Source organism: Liolophura sinensis, chromosome 6 (genome assembly GCF_032854445.1).
Source record: "Liolophura sinensis isolate JHLJ2023 chromosome 6, CUHK_Ljap_v2, whole genome shotgun sequence".
Lineage (NCBI taxonomy): Eukaryota > Metazoa > Mollusca > Polyplacophora > Chitonida > Chitonidae > Liolophura > Liolophura sinensis.
Genome location: NC_088300.1, coordinates 79,029,341 through 79,049,579, shown reverse-complemented (window position 1 = coordinate 79,049,579; position 20,239 = coordinate 79,029,341). Strand labels below are relative to the sequence as shown.

The 20,239-nt window shown below is 40.8% G+C and overlaps 1 protein-coding gene across 2 annotated transcripts in view; it reads left to right on the top strand.

The window, feature by feature from the left end:
• The window catches only part of LOC135468441 (macrophage-stimulating protein receptor-like), a 45,728-nt gene that overhangs the window by 19,805 nt on the left and 5,684 nt on the right, over window positions 1-20,239 (top strand). For both annotated transcript variants that reach the window (XM_064746704.1, XM_064746705.1), the window contains 11 exons: window positions 3,230-3,387; window positions 3,562-3,701; window positions 4,268-4,435; window positions 4,994-5,093; window positions 7,284-7,523; window positions 9,878-10,042; window positions 11,811-12,021; window positions 13,548-13,694; window positions 14,524-14,622; window positions 17,556-17,737; window positions 19,822-19,931. In XM_064746704.1, coding sequence (XP_064602774.1) covers window positions 3,230-3,387; window positions 3,562-3,701; window positions 4,268-4,435; window positions 4,994-5,093; window positions 7,284-7,523; window positions 9,878-10,042; window positions 11,811-12,021; window positions 13,548-13,694; window positions 14,524-14,622; window positions 17,556-17,737; window positions 19,822-19,931 — 1,720 coding nt within the window. The remainder of the gene's footprint in view (window positions 1-3,229; window positions 3,388-3,561; window positions 3,702-4,267; window positions 4,436-4,993; window positions 5,094-7,283; window positions 7,524-9,877; window positions 10,043-11,810; window positions 12,022-13,547; window positions 13,695-14,523; window positions 14,623-17,555; window positions 17,738-19,821; window positions 19,932-20,239) is intronic.

Here is a 20,239-nt window from a genome sequence, read left to right as displayed (position 1 = left end):
GTTCTCAGTGAGTGAACTACCTGTGGTCTGCTAGTATTTGATAACCAGGTTCTTAGTGAGTGAACTACCTGTGGTCTGCTAGTATTTGATAACCAGGTTCTCAGTGAATGAACTACCTGTGGTCTGCTAGTATTTGATAACCAGGTTCTTAGTGAGTGAACTACCTGTGGTCTGCTAGTATTTGATAACCAGGTTCTTAGTGAGTGAACTACCTGTGGTCTACTAGTATTTGATAACCAGGTTCTCAGTGAGTGAACTACCTGTGGTCTACTAGTATCTGATAACCAGGTTCTCAGTGTTTATTTATTTATTTATTTGATTGGTGTTTTACGCCGTGCTCAAGAATATTTCACTTATACGACGGCGACCAGCATTATGGTGGCAGGAAACCGGGCAGAGCCCGGGGGAAACCCACGACCATCCGCAGGTTGCTGGCAGACCTTCCCACGTACGGCCGGAGAGGAAGCCAGCATGAGCTGGACTTGAACTCACAGCGACCGCATTGGCGAGAGACTCCTGGGTCATTACGCTGCGCTAGCGCGCTAACCAACTGAGCCACGGAGGCCCCAGGTTCTCAGTGAGTGAACGACCTGTGGTCTACTAGTATGTGATAACCAGGTTCTCAGTGAGTGTCCTGTCTATGGACTGTTTAATTACCAAGTTCTCAGTGAGTGAACTGTTTATAGTCTATTTGATTACCATGTTCTCAGTGAGTGAAATGTTTATGGTCTATTTGATTACCAGATTCTCAGTGAGTGTCCTGTTTATGGCCTGTTGATTGCCAGGTTCTCAGTGAGTGAACTGTTTATGGTCTATTTGATTACCAGATTCTCAGTGAGTGAACTATTTATGGTATATTTGATTACCTGTTTCTCTGTAAGTGAGCGGTTTATGGTGTATTTGATTACCAGATTCTCTGTGAATGAAATGTTTATGGTATATTTGATTACCAGATTCTCAGTGAGTGAACTGTTTATGGTATATTTGATTACCAGATTCTCAGTGAGTGAACTATGTTGGGTATACTTGATTACCAGATTCTCTGTGAGTGAACTGTTTATGGTCTATTTGAATACCGGATTCTCAGTGAGTGAACTGTTTATGGTATATTTGATTGGCAGGTTCTCTGTGAGTGAACTGTTCATGGTCTATTTGATTTCCAGGCTTTTAGTGAGTGAAATGTTTATGGCCTATTTGAATACCGTGTTCTCAGTAAATGAACTATTTATGGTATATTTGAATACCGGGTTCTCGGTGAGTGAACTATTTATGGTATATTTGATTACCAGATTCTCAGTGAGTGAACTGTTTATGGTATATTTGATTACCAGGATCTCTGTGAGTGAACAGCTTATGGTCTCTTTGATTACGGGTGTCTCTGTGGATGAAATGTTTATGGTCTATTTGATTACCAGGTTCCTCGGTGAGTGAGCTATTTGTGGTATACTGGATTACCAGATTCTCAGGGAGTGAACTGTTTTATAGTCTATTTGAATACCGGGTTCTCAGTGAGTGAACTGTTCATGGTCTATTTGATTACTAGGTTCTCGGTGAGTGAACTGTTTATGGTATATTTGAATACCGGGTTCTCAGTGAGTGAACTATTTGTGGTCTATTTGATTACCAGGTTCTCAGTGAGTAAAGTATTTATGGTCTATTTGATTACCAGGTTCTCGATGAGTGAACTGTTTATGGTCTATTTGATTGCCAGGTTCTCAGTGAGTAAAGTATTTATGGTATATTTGATTACCAGATTCTCAGTGAGTGAACTGTTTATGGTATATTCGATTACCAGATTCTCAGTGAGTGAACTGTTTATGGTATATTCGATTACCAGATTCTCAGTGAGTGAACTATTTATGGCATATTTGAATACCGGGTTCTCAGTGAGTGAACTGTTTATGGTATATTCGATTACCAGATTCTCAGTGAGTGAACTGTTTATGGTATATTCGATTACCAGATTCTCAGTGAGTGAACTGTTTACAGTCTATTTGATTACCAGGTTCTCAGTGAGTGAGCTGTTTATAGTCTATTTGATTACCAGGTTCTCAGTGAGTGAACTGTTTATAGTCTATTTGATTACCACGTTCTCTGTGAGTGAAATGTTTATGGTATATTTGATTGCCAGGTTCTCTGTGAGTGAACTGTTTGTGGTAAATTTGATTACCAGGTTCTCTGTGAATGAACTGTTTATGGTATATTTGAAATACCGGGTTCTCGGTGAGTGAACTGTTTATGGTATATTTCTTGACCAGATTCTCAGTGAGTGAAATGTTTATGGTACATTTGATTGCCTGGTTCTCAGTGAGTGAACTATTTATGGTCTATTTGATTCCCAGTTTCTCAGTGATTGAACTATTTATGGTCTATTTGACTGCCAATTTCTCTTTGAATGAACTGTTTACAGTCTATTTGATTACCAAGTTCTCGATGAGTGATCTGTTTATAGTCTATTTGATTACCAGGTTCTCAGTGAGTGAACTGTTTATGGTATATTTGATTGCCAGGTTCTCGGTGAGTGAACTGTTTATGGTATATTTGATTGCCAGATTCTCAGTGAGTGAAATGTTTATAGTATATTTGATTGCCAGGTTCTCAGTGAGTGAACTGTTTATAGTATATTTGATTGCCAGGTTCTCTGTGAGTGAACTGTTTATGGTACATTTGATTGCCTGGTTCTCGGTGAGTGAACTATTCATGGTATATTTGATTACCAGGTTCTCAGTGAGTGAACTGTTTATGGTATATTTGATTGGCAGGTTCTCAGTGAGTGAACTGTTTATAGTTTATTTGATTGCCAGGTTCTCTGTGAGTGAGCTGTTTATGGTCTATTCGATTACCAGTTTCTCTGTGAGTGAGCTGTTTATGGTCTATTTGATTACCAGGTTCTCTGTGAGTGAACTGTTTATGGTATATTTGATTACCAGGTTCTCAGTGAGTGAACTGTTTATGGTATATATGATTGCCAGGTTCTCAGTGAGTGAACTGTTTATAGTATATTTGATTGCCAGGTTCTCTGTGAGTGAACTGTTTATGGTCTATTTGATTACCAGTTTCTCTGTGAGTGAACTGTTTATGGCATATTTGATTACCAGGTTCTCTGTGAGTGAACTGTTTATGGTATATTTGATTGCCAGGTTCTCAGTGAGTGAACTGTTTATGGCATATTTGATTGCCAGGTTCTCTGAGAGTAAACCGTGAATAAGAACGTGGTTCGCTGTTTCAGGTCGAGATTGCTCCAGTTGCGTGCCGGGATACTGGGGTTTACAGGATTGTAAGAAATGCCCTGAGTGCAAGCCTTTGGGGTCACTTTACAACAACACGTGTGACTCCATCTCAGGACAATGCTTCTGTGTAGGAGGAGTCACGGAAAATAAAGATTGTGTCAGTATCAACTTGATTTCATCGCACGACTGTCGGAATATAATCGGTAGCAGGTTTTTAAAGCTGTTCATTTCACATTTATTTTTTTTATTTGCACATATTAACTCGAATCGATCTTAGTCGACGCACAATATTTACTTATTTATTGACTGATGATTTGCCGATGCGTTACAGGATGCTTTTATCACGGATATAGTGCCGACCTATGGCCCCCTGGCAGGGGGAACCCGCGTGACGATCCATGGACAACTCCTGGGGGAGGGGAGTAACTTTACTGTGTTCATGAACAACACGCGACAAATTAGCCACAGCAGGTAAGTTCTGACATGCCATGGCCTCATGCTATATCAGTAGCTCCCCCATTAGCGCAGAACGTACCAGCTGACAAGCACGTGTAAATGGCTGCGTAATGATAGCGGTACAGGGGCAAAAATAAACAGCTTTATGAGAATAATTATTTCAGATGCCGTGCGATACAACCAGGGCAATTGTTGAAATATAATTATATTTATTTGATTTTGATCAACGCACCTCTACGGTGGTGACCAGTTTTATGACATTAGGAAATTGAAGTGTCCTAAAGTAAACCACGTCTAGCGATTTGTTTGTAAACTCCAGCACGTGACATAAGTCAGGCATTTTGAAAAGCAAGGGGTCTTCAAGAGACTTCGTGCAAGACCACACAAGAGAGCAACTTCCTGCAAGACCACACAAGAGAGCAACTTCCTGTAAGACCACACAAGAGAGCAACTTCCTGTAAAACCACACAAGAGAGCAACTTCCACTATTTATTCTCACCAAGGCCCCGTATTGAACCCATGGCTAGTGCTACCTAGTGATTTGGATGATTATAGAAACAAAATCTGGGATTTTTTTTCAGGAATCACACATCTCTAGTGTTTGAAACACAGAACTCGAGCAGTAGTAGTAGAATGGATATCAGAGTTGAGTTAGGGCAGGGGGTTGAGCGTAAGCTGAACACCACCAAGTTTGAATACCGTATGAATCCATCCGTCCGCTCCATCACACCGTCAGTGTCCATCGTAAGGTGAGTTAACACTAGATTAGATCTAAGCTCCTGAAGGAGTAAAGCCCATGCCAAACACTGAGATTGACAAATATTTGTATAACACATTAGCCTTAGAAAAACTTCATTTTTGGTCGGCATCTCCAGAATCCATATATGTATGCTCCTGTATACCTGCACGACGCCTTCATCCATGTTAATCAGTGGTAATGATCATGTACAAACTCTTATATAAAAAGAAATAGATTCTGAACGCAGAGAAAGTTACACTGGCATTAGGTATTAACACATTTGACGCAAAGTGGTACAAAACCGGTAACATTCTGGCATAAATTGAATATACCGCTTATCACATAACGCTTATCCCATAACGCATATCTAACGCTGTAACGCATATCTAACGCTAACAGAGTTTACGTTATATTTGATCTGTCCACATTTACATGTATATGTTCTGGATTGATTGACTGATTTAGTGTTGTTTTGAAACATGAAGTGCTAGGATGCCACCTGGATGCGATTGTGTCATGAAGAAAGAATCCATCGATTTTACAACTGACCTATGCTTTGTTTCAACAGTGGTGGTATTCTGCTGACAGTGACGGGATCTAACCTGAACAGCGTGTACAAACCGGTGCTTGTGGCTTACAACTCATTCAACACCTCACAAGCAAAGCAGGTGAGGCTCGCACAGCCACTATACAGGAGACTTAGTTAGATACTGCCGTGTATTGTTATATACTTAACTATATGGTTGTATACTTCACAATGTGGTTGTATACTCTACAGTGTGGTTGTATACTCTACAATTAGTTGTATACTCCACAGTGTGGTTATATACTGGACAGCCTGGTTGTGTACTCTACAATATGGTTATATACTGGACAGCCTGGTTACATGGTCTACAGTATGATTGTATACTGAAAAGCATGGTTATATTTAGTTATTTATTTATTTGATTTGTGGTTATACGCCGCACTCAAGAACATTTCACTTATACAACGGCGACTAGCATTATGGTGTGAGGAAACCAGGCAGAATCCGGTGAAGACCCACGACCATCCGCAGGTTTCTGGCAGACCTTCCCACATACGGCCGGAGAGGAAGCCAGCATGAGCTGGACATGAACTCACAGCGACCCCATAGACCGGTTATGTAAAAGTAGTACTCTACAATATGGTTGTACACTCTACAGTATGGTTGTATACTCTATAGTATGATTGTATACTCTTTAAAATGGTTGCATACTGGACAGTGTGGTTGTATACTGGACAGTGTGGTTGTATACTCTACAGTATGACTGTATACTCTACTGTATATTGTATACTCTACAATATGGTTGTACACTCTACAATATGGCTGTATACTCTACAGTATGGTTGTATACTCTATAGTATGATTGTATACTCGATAAAATGGTTGCATACTGGACAGTGTGGTTGTATACTGGACAGTGTGGTTGTATACTCTACAGTATGACTGTATACTCTACTGTATATTGTATACTCTACAATATGGTTGTACACTCTACAATATGGCTGTATACTCTACAGTATGATTGTATTCTTGATAGCCTGGTTGTACACTTCACAGTATGGTTGTATACTAAGCGTTATGACTATATACTGGGCTCATAGGTTACCTGCATGTCGTTCTGGCTATTATTATCCAGTGGTACGATTATTATGCTTTCAATTATTGTGCAAACCGGATACCAAATAATAAGATTATTATGCATTCAGTTATTGTGCAACCCGGTTACCTAGTAATACGATTGTAATTCATTCAGCTAATCCGGTTACTCAGTAATACGATTGTAATTTATCCAGCTAATCCGGTTACCTTATGACAAGATTATTATCCATTACAATTTATCTGACAAGAAGCTTACTGAGCATGCGAAATCTCGATTTACTCCACTTGCCTTGCGTATCAAATGATATCCATATACAAGATACGCAATTGTTCTAAACTTTTTGTGTCAGGAATACCATATATCGCTATACTCTTTGTGCCGGGAGTGTCATATATCGTTATACACTTTGTGCCGGAAATGTCATATATCGTTATACACTTTGTGCCGGGAATGTCATATATCGTTATACACTTTGTGCCGGGATTACGATATGTCGCTCTACTCTTTGTGCCGGGAATACCATATATCGCGATACACTTTGTGCCGGGAAAATCATATATCACGATACACTTTGTGCCGGGAATGTCATATATCGTTATACTCTTTGTGCTGGGAATATCATGTATCGCTATACTCTTTGTGCCGGGAATATCATACATCGCTCTACTCTTTCTAAAATCTTTGTGCCTGAAATATCATGTATCGCTATACTCTTTGTGCCTGGAATATCATATATCGCTATACTCTTTGTGCCTGGAATATCATATATCGCTATACTCTTTGTGCCTGGAATATCATATATCGCTATGCTCTTTGTGCCTGGAATATCACATATCGCTATACTCTTTGTACCTGGAGTATCTTATATCGCGATACTCTTTGTGCCAGGAATATCGTATATCACAATACTCTGTGCCAGTAATATCATATATCGCTATACTCTTTGTGCCAGGAATACCATATGTCGCAATAATCTGTGTGCCAGGAATATCATATATCGCTATACTCTTTGTGCCAGGAATATCCAACACTGATATACTGTACTTCCCAAATTTACTTCACTCACCCTGTTCGTATACCAAATGGTGCTGTTGGCCTACTTCCTCTAAATATCGAAAGTTTTTATGCTGTATTTCTCTGTCCTGTTGTTATGTACTATGTGCAAATCATATCAAATATCGCCAGACTACACCTTCCCTTATTTCTCTCGAAACTGTGTCATATCTTTTCCAGGAATGCCTTGTGGAACCTCGCAGTTCAACAGATATGTACTGTCCTTCACCGAGCCTGAATCAGAGTGAGATTGCAGGGGAAAATTACTTTCGTTTGGGTATTGAGTTTGATGGGTTTGAGGATTACCTTCGTTTACCGGAGAGCGCCGCTAACTTGACGTTCCGTGAAGATCCTATCATAACCCTATGGAGTGAAACGCAGAAGTTTACTTACCCCTTCAACCAAGTCATTCGTATCATGGTGAGTACAACCTTTGCAAACAGAGGGATAACTGTGACAGTAAAGGGCTGTCATTATCTGGGATGACTTACCAACGTAAAAATCATCACGTGAAGCATTTGTTAGTACTGTGTTAGTACTGTGTATTTATTGTATTTATTTGATTGTCGCTTAAAGTCAGACTGGAGAAGTTTTTATTTATACCACTAAAGCCAGTTTGATGGGTGGAAGAAACCGGGGTGCCAGGTATAAACCATCGACGAAGGTACTGACGAACTTATTCATATGCGACCTGCATACATGTACTTGGTCGCTATTTTGATCGAATACAATTGACATCAACAATCGTAAGGCTAAAAAGATAAAGTGCTCACATACACCAGAGTCAAACGAACACTCAGAGCGGGAGAATTTATATATAGCCATGGTGGGAAAATAGATAACTACTATCGACATACCATCGCCATGTCCTCTATTCTGTCACGGAAGTAACTGACCACTAAAACCTCACGACATACTATCGCCATGTCCTCTATTCTGTCACGGAAGTAACTGACCACTAAAACCTCACGACATACTATCGTCATGTCCTCTATTCTGTCACAGAAGTAACTGACCACTAAAACCTCACGACATACTTTTGCCATGTCTTCTATTCTGTCACGGAAGTAACTGACCACTAAAACCTCACGACATACTATCGCTATGTCCTCTATTCTGTCACGGAAGTAACTGACCACTAAAACCTCACGACATACTATCGCTATGTCCTCTATTCTGTCACGGAAGTAACTGACCACTAAAATCCGACGACATACTTTTGCCATGTCTTCTATTCTATCACGGAAGTAACTGACCACTAAAATCCGACGACATACTTTTGCCATGTCTTCTATTCTATCAAGGAAGTAACTGACCACTAAAACCTCACGACATACTATCGCCATGTCCTCTATTCTGTCGCGGAAGTAACTGAATGCTAAAACCTCACGACATACTATCGCCATGTCTTCTGTTCTGTTACGGAAATAACTGACTACTAAAACCTCACGACATACTATCGCCATGTCCTTTGTTCTGCCACGGAAGTAACTGGCCTTGTCGTCCTTTCTGTGACAGAAAAAATTGAGTACAAAAAAGCCTCACGATATTTACTGTAGTGCCCTGTCGTCCTTTCTGTAATGGAGAGAACTGAGTACAAAAATCTGATGAAGTTTACTGTAGTGCCCTATCGTCCTTTCTATCACGGAGACAACTGAATGCTAGAACCTCAGGATATTTACTGTAGTGCCCTATCGTTCTTTCTGTCACGGACAGAACCGAATACTAAAACCTCATGATATATACTGTAGTGCCCTTTCTGTCACGGAGAGAATTGAATACTAAAACCTCATGATATATATTGTCGTCCTTTCTGTCACGGAGAGAACTGAACACTAAAACCTCATGATATATACTGCAGTGCCCTGTCATCCTTTCTGTCACGGAGAGAACCGAATACTAAAACCTCATGATATATACTGCAGTGCCCTGTTGCCCTTTCTATCACGGAGAGAACCGAATACTAAAACCTCATGATATATACTGCAGTGCCCTGTCGTCCTTTCTGTCACGGAGAGAACCGAATACTAAAACCTCATGATATATACTGCAGTGCCCTGTTGCCCTTTCTATCACGGAGAGAACCGAATACTAAAACCTCATGATATATACTGCAGTGCCCTGTCATCCTTTCTGTCACGGAGAGAACCGAATACTAAAACCTCATGATATATACTGCAGTGCCCTGTTGCCCTTTCTATCACGGAGAGAACCGAATACTAAAACCTCAGGATATATACTGTAGTGCCTTGTCGTCCTTTCTGTCACGGAGAGAACCGAATACTAAAACCTCATGATATATACTGTAGTGCCCTGTCATCCTTTCTGTCACGGAGAGAACCGAATATTAAAACCTCATGATATATACTGCAGTGCCTTGTTGCCCTTTCTATCACGGAGAGAACCGAATACTAAAACCTCATGATATATACTGTAGTGCCCTGTCATCCTTTCTGTCACGGAGAGAACCGAATACTAAAACCTCATGATATATACTGCAGTGCCCTGTTGTCCTTTCTATCACGGAGAGAACTAAATAGCAGAATGTTGATTATTGAATCACGCCCATCTATGAGAGCAAAATTTTGATTAATCAAACGTGTGTATCAATGATGCCGTGTTTGACTTACCTAGAACAGAGAAAAGGATTGCCCATAAGAGGTTAGTTACCAGCGGTAGCATGCGTGGTGCTTTATGAGTATCACTCGTGACTGGTCACACCGCTGCCTGGATTTCTTGTCTGTCATACACATGTGTAGCTGGATTCTCTTCAGGGCTTCAACTTGACTATGGCCGCCAAACAGACGGACTACAGTGTGAAGGTGGGGAGTGAGATTTGTGTAATCAGTCTATTGTCCGGGAGTCAGATTGTGTGTGTGCCTCCTCAATCCCTGCCGAACGATGCTCAATTGAACGTCACAGACACCGTTAACGTTATGGTAGGTGACTTTACACAATGTTGTATTCTACAACATTCATGTGGCGTGGGAATCTACATGCAATATCCGTCTATATTTGGGATGCGACTCCATATAGCAAATGCTAAATGGTAAGTTTTTTCTATACAGTCGTTACTATACATAGTAACCAATGCTATATTTACATGATTGTATTTATTTATTTATTTGGTTTGTGTTTCACGCCCTACTCAAGAATATTTCATTTATACGACCGCGACCAGCATGATAGTACGCGCGAGGAAACCAGACAGAGCCCAGGTGAAACCACGACCATCCGCAAGTTGTTGGCAGACCACTAACGCTGTGTGGTAGGTTACTTTATATACGCTAACCAACACTGTATGTGATTTTGTATACAGTAACCAACCTTATATGGTAAGTGACTGTATACAGTAACCACACGCCATATGGTAGGTAACTCTGTATACAGTAACCAAACGCAAAGTGACGTATACCAGGTGTTCAATTTGAAAATTGGCTGCCTCACTCATCGGGATTTAATATCGGAACTCTATGTCCGTAGTCCAGATCTCTACCATCTGGGCTATTGCGTATGCTACTGCTAGTATAAGCACTCGAAAGCCTGTCCAGTCACACCCTTCTGGGAAAGCCGGGAAGGCCATCATCACACCATCGTACTATCTTTTCTCGGTACTGACACTTTTCAACAACGAGCATAACGTCCTCTGCCCCAACGATTTAAAACAAGATAAGCATGTACAGGTGATTCAATATTCGACCTGCTGGATTTATTTTTTCAAACAAATCTGTTGTTTGCAATAATCCGAAAATATCTGTTAAAGTTTCGAAATGAGCTGTTTCATGTATCTGCACTAAATTATTTACTTAAAGCGTTACATAGTACATTGCTGTTTTTTTTTTTTTTTCCCTGTGGTATTTTTTCAGAGAAATTGCCGTGTTGAGAAATATCATTTTCCGTGAGTCTCTTAATAGACCAACCTCTGCTGGTAAAAAGTGCTTGAAGGCTATATAAACAGAGAAATTTGTAACATTCTTTCAGGCTAGTGTAGGTTAACTTATTGGGTACCTATAAACTCATTGGGTGGTAAAAAAAAAAAAGGTGGTAAACCTATGTAGGTTGTCACGGCACCATAAGAGCTTCATTTACGACCACATCAATATCGCTAACATATTACAAAATACATAGATTTACAAGTCTATACATGTTCGTCACATACGTATTAACTGAGGTGAATTTTATTATTTAGAAAAATTCGTCCGACTTAGTCGCTTAAACGGCGATTTCATGAAACGAATGACTCTTGCCAAACAATGAACCACTGTGTAGTTCAGTTACCGCCTTTGGTTTCGGTGTCCAAGCTGGATGATCACCCAGTCCTGGCCGTCACCTCGGTCGTCACGTGATCATCTAGCTTGAACACCTCAACCCCCGACGTTAAATATTTTACTTGTATTACAACTTACAAATTGTTATGAAAATGTAAGGTGACATATATGTTGATTTGGTATGAGAAAACATCCAGGTGCCAGTGGCAATCCTTGCTGCTGTGGACGGAGTGGTTGCGGTTACATACTACCCAACACCTCTTTATTCCGGGTACAACGTATTTCTTGTTCTATTCTTTGAATTACCGTACCAGAAAGTCAGAGAAGAAACCAATAAACGATCTTCTTTTGAACATTCCAAAAATATATGCACTTGTATAACTTATTCATATTAACTGTTTACGTGGCGCATATATTTAATATTATCTTCCTCCCTTAGGTAAAAGTTGGTTTTCTCCAAGTTATGGTTGGTCAGCTACACTACATACGATTCTACAAGTCGAAAGAGTTCATTGGCATAATGGCGGGCATAGCGGGTTTGTTCATCCTGATCATAGTGGCGATCGTGGTGCGGAAATGCCGCAAGGGAAGAATTCGTCGTCCCTCAGTGCCAGGGTGCAGGCCGACACGACCCGGATCTATGGAAAGCTGTAAGACATCACTACTATAGTCATTATCAACATTATCTGTGTCGTCGTCATCATTACCCAAGTCATTAGCAACATACCAAAGGTATTATCAACATTACCTAAGTCATTATCAACATTATCTGAATCATTATCATAATTTTTACCTAAGTCATTATCAACATTACCCAAGTCTGTAACTCTAACCAATATCAACATTACCCAAGTCATTATCAATATTATTGGAGTCATCATCACTTTTATCATGATTATTAGCTGAGTCACCATGAGCATTATCCAGTCAAAAGTCGGGTGGATCATGGCGGAGTGGTCAAGGTTTTCATCTTCCAGTTACTAAGACATATGAGGCACTAGCACCCCAGTCTCGGACAGAAGATGAACATAGATGAACCCCGCCTCCACACTTCCCGTGAACTACAACCACCATCAAGCATCAATATCACCACCATTAATATTACCTTAGTCACCATCTGTATTACCTAAGTCATCATCAACATTACCTTAGTCACCATCTCTATTACCTAAATCGCCATCAATATTAACTTAGTCACCATCTGCATCACCTTAGTCACCATCTGGGTTATACCTTAGTCACGATCTGTATTGTAATACTCGCTATTGTATGGAGTATATTTTTTTTTACTTTGATAATCATTTGACTAAAGTTTGTTACTGTTAGTCTATGCAGTACGTGCATTGCCAGCCAGTGGCTATTAGGATAAGCCTCCACATGGCATTGTTATTATTTAGCAGTGACGTATGGTCACGTGCCTAGGGATAGCTGCAAAAAAAGCTTTTGTGAGACCCGTGGAGAGCGAGAGATGAACGCCACTGTCAGGGACGTCGTAATTCAGGTTTGTTGTGTTCGGAAAATAAACAACACAAGTCTATTTGAACTTGATGGTGTCTGTGAGTTTAGTAAAGCGAGTGCTCCCCAAAGAAATCCTCTCGCACTTACAGTAAGCGTCGCCTGACGCGAGCTGGTTATAAAAGTATTACCTAAACCACCATCAATATTAACTTATTCAACATCTGTATCACCTTAGTCGCCATCTGGATTATACTTTAGTCACCACCTGTATTACCTAAATCACCATCTGTATCCCCTAAGTCACCATCAATATTACCTTAGTCACCACCTGTATTACCTAAATCATCATCTGTATCCCCTAAGTCACCATCAATATTACCTTAGTCACCACCTGTATTACCTAAATCACCATCTGTATCCCCTAAGTCACCATCAATATTACCTTAGTAACCACCTGTATTACCTAAATCATCATCTGTATCCCCTAAGTCACCATCAATATTACTTTAGTCACCACCTGTATTACTTAAATCACCATCTGTATCCCCTAAGTCACCATCAATATTACCTTAGTCACCATCTGCATTACCTTAGTCACCATCTGCATTTTATGGGTTTCACCCAGTCATATAGGTGAAATATTCTTCTGTTTGGCATAATCGCATACATACATAGATACATACATACATACATAGTGGGTGTGTTTGGATATTGTCAGATAACCAAAAGATAAGACCGGAGCTGCCTCCTATCCCACACCCAACGTCCCTGTTTGACCGCCTGGACAATCTCACACAAGAAGGGGTTATGAACGCAAAAGTGGACAAAGAGTTCTTTACACCTGGCAAAATCTGTACCAAGAAAGGTAGGTTTAAATTCCTTCCTTGCCAAATGATTGGGATTAAGACACGATTTGTTTGCATCCCGTAGCCGCCCTACGTTACACGCAAATAAGCTGGGCTGTCTAAAAATCCAGCTATAAAATGACGTCGCCATTAGAACTATATCTCCGCCTGACAAACTGAACCCCTCGGACAAAAGCCTCAGACAAAACATTATAGTTCACATGCTATAACACCCCTGAAGAAAGTGGTTGATAGCACATGCCTGCCATGCTGAACAATTCTGGCTATTATAATTATCTGCCGCCTTTAAGCATGATTGAGTGGGATGTAGGAGACACTTCGGATGGTGAATTTTTATTTGCTTTACGAAAAAGCATTAGATAACTGTTTTATGTCGGACAGTGGTAGTTCTTATAGTTTTCGGAGCGTCATTAGGGGAAAGCTGCTTAATCTGAAGGGCCAAATTTTAGATAGTGGCGAAGTCACATTATTAAAAGACTCTATAACAAGTATCAAATATCTTGTTTTATTTTCCGTCTATGGATTCGTTTGGTGGGTTTAAATAAAACCGCGTTGCTTTTGTCAGCGGTGCTTTTATCTTCGAGGCTACCTGAAGTAAGTCACCTGTCAGTATTCTGTGATAAGTTACACGATACTATGGTAAGAGGTTATACAGCCATATGGGGCAGAATGGTGATCACCCTGTTGTAAGGCGGGAATTTGTTACGCGTCAGAATGATAATTTGGAAATTTATAATACGTGAGTGTGACGAAGTTTGACGAACCCAGTTTAGGGTGAAAGGAGTACGTAGGATTTTCCTGAATACATGTCCGAATGTTCCGTTACAGGTGAACTTGCAAGGATCATTGACGGACAGTTTACCAATCAATCTCCTGTGTCACCGGGCACTAAGCTAACCATCAAAGCATTTGTAAACGCTGTGCAAGGTATGTGAATGCGCAACCTGTACCAAGTATATGTATGCACAGGCTGTGCCAGGTACGTCAATGCACAGGCTACACCAGGTATGTGAATGCACAAGGTGTGCCAGGTATGTGAATGCACAAGCTGTAGGACGCATGTGAATGTACAGCCTATATCAGGTGTGTGAATGTACAGCCTGTACCAAGTATACCAATACACAGGCTGTGCCAGGTATGTGAATGCACAGGCTGTACCAGGTATGTGAATGCAAAGGCTGTACCAGGCATGTGAATGGACAGGCTGTACCAGGTATGTGAATAAACAAGCTGTTCCAGGTGTGTGAATGTATAGGCTGTACCAGGTATACCAATGCACAAGCTGTGCCAAGTATGTGTATGTATGCACTGTACCAGGTATGTGAATGCACAGGCTGTACAAGGTGTGTGAATGCACATGCTGTACCAAGTATGTGAATGCACAGGCTGTACCAGGTATGTGAATGTACACGCTGTACCAGGTATGTAAATGCACACGCTGTACCAGGTATGTGAATGTACACGCTGTATCAGGTGTGTGAATGTACAGTATGTACCAAGTATACCAATGCACAAGCTGTGCCAGGTATGTGAATGCACACGCTGTATCAGGTATGTGAATGCACACGCTGTATCAGGTATGTGAATGTACAGTCTGTACCAAGTATACCAATGCACAAGCTGTGCCAGGTATGTGAATGTACAGACTGTACCAGGTATGTGAATGTACAGAACTTACCAGATGTGTGAATGTACAGGCTGTGTCAGGTATGTAAATACACAGGCTGGTCGGGTGTGTGAATGCACATGCTGTGCCAGGTATGTGAATGCACAGGCTGTACCAAGTATGTGAATGCACACGCTGTACCTGTTATGTGAATGCACACGCTGTATCAGGTGTGTGAATGTACAGTCTGTACCAAGTACCAGGTATGTCAATGCACAGGCTCTACTAGGCATGTGAATGTACAAGGTGTGCCAGGTATGTGAATGCACAGGCTGTACCGGGTATGTGAATGCACAAGCTGTGCCAGGTATGTGAATGCACAGGCTGTACCAAGTATGTGAATGCACACGCTGTACCTGGTATGTGAATGCACACGCTGTATCAGGTATGTGAATGTACAGTCTGTACCAAGTATACCAATGCACAGCTGTGCCAAGTATGTGAATGTACAGACTGTACCAGGTATGTGAATGTACAAACTGTACCAGATGTGTGAATGCACAGGCTGTGTCAGGTATGTAAATACACAGGCTGGTCGGGTGTGTGAATGCACATGCTGTACCAGGTATGTCAATGCACAGGCTGTACTAGGCATGTGAATGTACAAGGTGTGCCAGGTATGTGAATGCACAGGCTGTACCGGTAATGTGAATGCACAAGCTGTGCCAGGTATGTGAATGCACAGGCTGTACCTGGTATGTGAATGGACAGGCTGTACCTGGTATATGAATGGACAGGCTGTACAAAGTATGTGAATGCACAGGCTGTACCAGGTATGTGAATGCACACGCTGTGCCAGGTATGTGAATGCACAGGATGTACCAGGTATGTGAATGCACAGGCTGTACCAAGTATGTGAATGCACAGGCTGTACCAAGTATGTGAATGCACATGCTGTACCAGGTATGTGAATGCACACGCTGTGCCAGGTATGTGAATGCACAGGCTGTACCTGGTATGTGAATGCACAGGCTATACCAGGTATGTGAATGCACAGGCTGTACCAAGTATGTGAATGCACAGGTTGTACCAGGTATGTGAATGCACAAGCTGTACCAGGTATGTGAATGCACACGCTGTACCAGGTATGTGAATGCACATGCTGTACCAAACATGTGAATGCACAGACTGTACTAGGCATGTGAATGTACAAGGTGTGCCAGGTATGTCAATGCACAGGCTGTACTGGTAATGTGAATGCAAAGCTTTGCCAGGTATGTGAATGCACAGGCTGTACCAGGTATGTGAATGCACATGCTGTACCAGGTATGTGAATGCACAGGCAGTAGCAGGTATGTGAATGCACAGACTGTACCAGGTATGTGAATGCACAGGCTGTACCAGGTATGTCAATGCACAGACTGTACTAGGCATGTGAATGTACAAGGTGTGTCAGGTATGTCAATGCTCAGGCTGTACCGGTAATGTGAATGCAAAGCTTTGCCAGGTATGTGAATGTACAGACTGTACCAGGTATGTGAATGTACAAACTGTACCAGATGTGTGAATGCACAGGCTGTGTCAGGTATGTAAATACACAGGCTGGTCGGGTGTGTGAATGTACAAGGTGTGCCAGGTATGTCAATACACAGGCTGTACCGGTAATGTGAATGCACAAGCTGTGCCAGGTATGTGAATGCACAGGCTGTACCTGGTATGTGAATGCACAAGCTGTGCCAGGTATGTGAATCCAGAGGCGGTATCAGACATGTGAATGTCCAAGGTGTGCCAGGTATGTGAATGCACAGGCTGTACCGGGTATGTGAATGCACAGGCTGCACCAAGTATGTGAATGCAAAAGGTGTACCAGATATGTGAATGCACAGGCTGTACCAGGCATGTGAATGCACAGGCTGTGCCGGGTATTTGAATGCACAGCCTGTACTAGGTATGTGATTGCACCAGGTATATGAGTGCGTGGTGTGTGGTGTATGAATGCCTAGATTGTGTAAAGGAGGTGATTGTCTCTATCATAAGGTTATCATACTTAGTCCTCTGAATCAAACAACATTTATGGTATTAATATCAGTATTGCCATGCAGATTCCCATATTTTATATCGTCATCGTCAAGTAAATATGGCATACTGCACACTGAACTTTCGCTGCCGATAACAAATAAGCCTGTTATAACAGATGTTGAGAAATGCTATAACAGAATGACTATACCTAATGCTGATTGTTGTGGTTGTACAGAGAACGCTCCTGTGCCCCCCTGGGCAAAGCAAGCCCTCAAGCAGGCCGTGTACTTCCGTGGGCACATACACCCGAATGTTCTGGAACTACTAGGTGTAGGCTTTGACAAGACAAGGGCTTACTTCCTGTATCATCACATGAGCAATCGCTCTCTGAAGGAGTATATCGTCAACCCTCAAATCGTAAGTCATCTACACACCAGAATACTCACTACGGAAAATGAATGGGGCCATCATCGTACCATTGCTCAATTGCTTCATCCTAAAATAACGTCCGGCGTTGACAAGAAGCAACTGAACGTTGACACAAAGCGATGGGTCAAAGCGACATCCAGGGTGCGCACGGTCCTTGAAACTTTTGAAACTGCTTGAAAGTACAATTTCATTTTCAAGTACTTGAAAGTCCTTAAAAAAGACAAATACTCCTGGAAACTCCTTGAAAATCTTAGTTTGTCCCGAGCTTAAATATTGTCTGCTGACCTCTGTATATGAGTCTGTATATCGGGAGCTTGCAGGTAATTCTCCCGTAATCAGGGCAGTTTTTTTTTAAATGGCGATAAAATTTGAAAAAATGCGAATGTTTTGGGCGACAAATTTATTTACTTAAGGAAAAATACAAACGTTGTACAAAATCTACCACAAGAGCTTTCTGTGGTTTTTAGCAGATTTTCGCAATTTTTGTAATGAAAATAATCTACTTACTTTCATTTGAAACGGCCTCATCTCGGAGAAAGAACAACAACACATTTACACCTGTAAATGAAGTTACCTCCCATGAAAAATTTAAACTTTCCCACTTAATAAACTATTTTTTTTTTATCCGAAGTAAATTAAATGTTTCAGAATATGTGCCGTTACATAAATGTGTACGCCATCTGGTTTTTCTCCTGTCAGACTGTTACTCCAATGTACTGATCATAATGTTGCATTTAAATAAACTGAATGTACAAATTAATTTCGTACCAAATTTTTCTGATAGAGGGAATTAGATTTTACTAGGATCGCGCAGATATATTGAAAAAGGGATTCATTTTTTTTTCAAAAAACAAAAACATGCTGCCAAGGATTAGTCCATTATTTTGAGGGCAATTGTTCCAAGTGTAACCTTTGATAAACTCCAGGTATAGCTAGAAGAGATCAAACTGATTCTAGCAGATACACCAAGGCAGATAAAAAGGAATTGCAGAAGGAGACCAACAAGAGTCATGGCCGCTTAGAAAATATCGCTAAAGAAAAATAGCATTTACTACAAAATCTGATGAGTGGCTAAAGTGACTTGCTAAAAGAAGTACTGACCCAGAGGAAACCCTGCATAATGATATATGCCGTTCGTCTTTTTAACATAGCCAAGGCTGGGTCAAAGAATGTGTTGCATTACAGAGGTGCAGGACAGATATTTCTTGTAAAAGAAAGCATACTATTCAATATACATGCATGCAAATTAAAGCATCTTTAATTTAGACTTAAACTATAGTCTATAATTTACACCATGGTATGTTTAAACTAACCTTGAAAATGACAAAAAAACTCCTGGAAAACTTCTTGAAAACTCCTTGAATTTCATTTTCATATACTTGTACGAACCCTGGACATCCCATCGTGACATTGTTTGTGTCATCTTCGGGCAATATTATACGATGAAACGATAATACCGTCACTGTATTGGGGTTGTTTTTGGTTGTTTGGTTTTGGGTTTGTAATAAAAGTTTATTTCTTATGTTGTATCCATTATGGAAGTCAAATCCTTTGCATTTAGGTCTACGCACATCATGGCCGGAAGGTGTTTTTGTCGTCATGTACGTTTGCTAGTTCGTCCGTCACACCTTCCTTGTTTGCTGAATATCTCAGGAATGAATAGGCCTAGGCGAGCCAAACAGGCCTCAAATATACATGGGGGTTAGATGCCGAACTCTCTTCAAATTGGACATGACTGTTTCATTATTTTGGCGGTTATCTTTGAATTTAGCGAAATTGAAGAATTTCTCATCTTACACACACCGCAAAAAGTCAATAATGAAAATTTTCAGTGTATCATCGATGCGTTGAGAGTTCAAATAAAGGTTCAAACTCTGGTTGCTTTAGATAAACACTGAACTGACCTTTTAAAATAAACTTTACAAAAACACCATGTGTTGAATGATTTTCCGCACTCAAGAGGACTTCATAATGTAAGGAAACATTTGCAGTTATTAAAATGACGTGTTAGAATATGTTTCTGATTCGTCAGAAAAAGGCATATTGTGTATGGCAGTGTTTGTTTATTGCAGGACATACAGCACAATGAGCTACTGGAATATGCTTTACAGATCGCCGAAGGAATGGAATTCCTGTCTAGCCGTGGCCTTCAGCATAAAGACTTGGCCACAAGGAACTGTATGTAAGTATGTAGCTGATGTCCGCTACCCAAACTGCTTTCACTGTGTTTGGACCGTGTACCCTTTGTACCCGTGCAAGCGTTAAGATGAATTCATGAGGTACAGGAATCAGCAGTTGAACTGTTACACCATGAGTCTGGTAAAGGCCTTGGTGTTGCCATTATTGAAACTTTTGGACTTGCATGTTGATGAAAAGAAATTTGACGTCTAACATTCAGACTGTACATGTATTTATGTGTGCTATTTGACAAAACCTGTACAGTGTACGGAAAAAGCCCCTAGAAGTAGTGAATGAGCTGTAGACTATAGA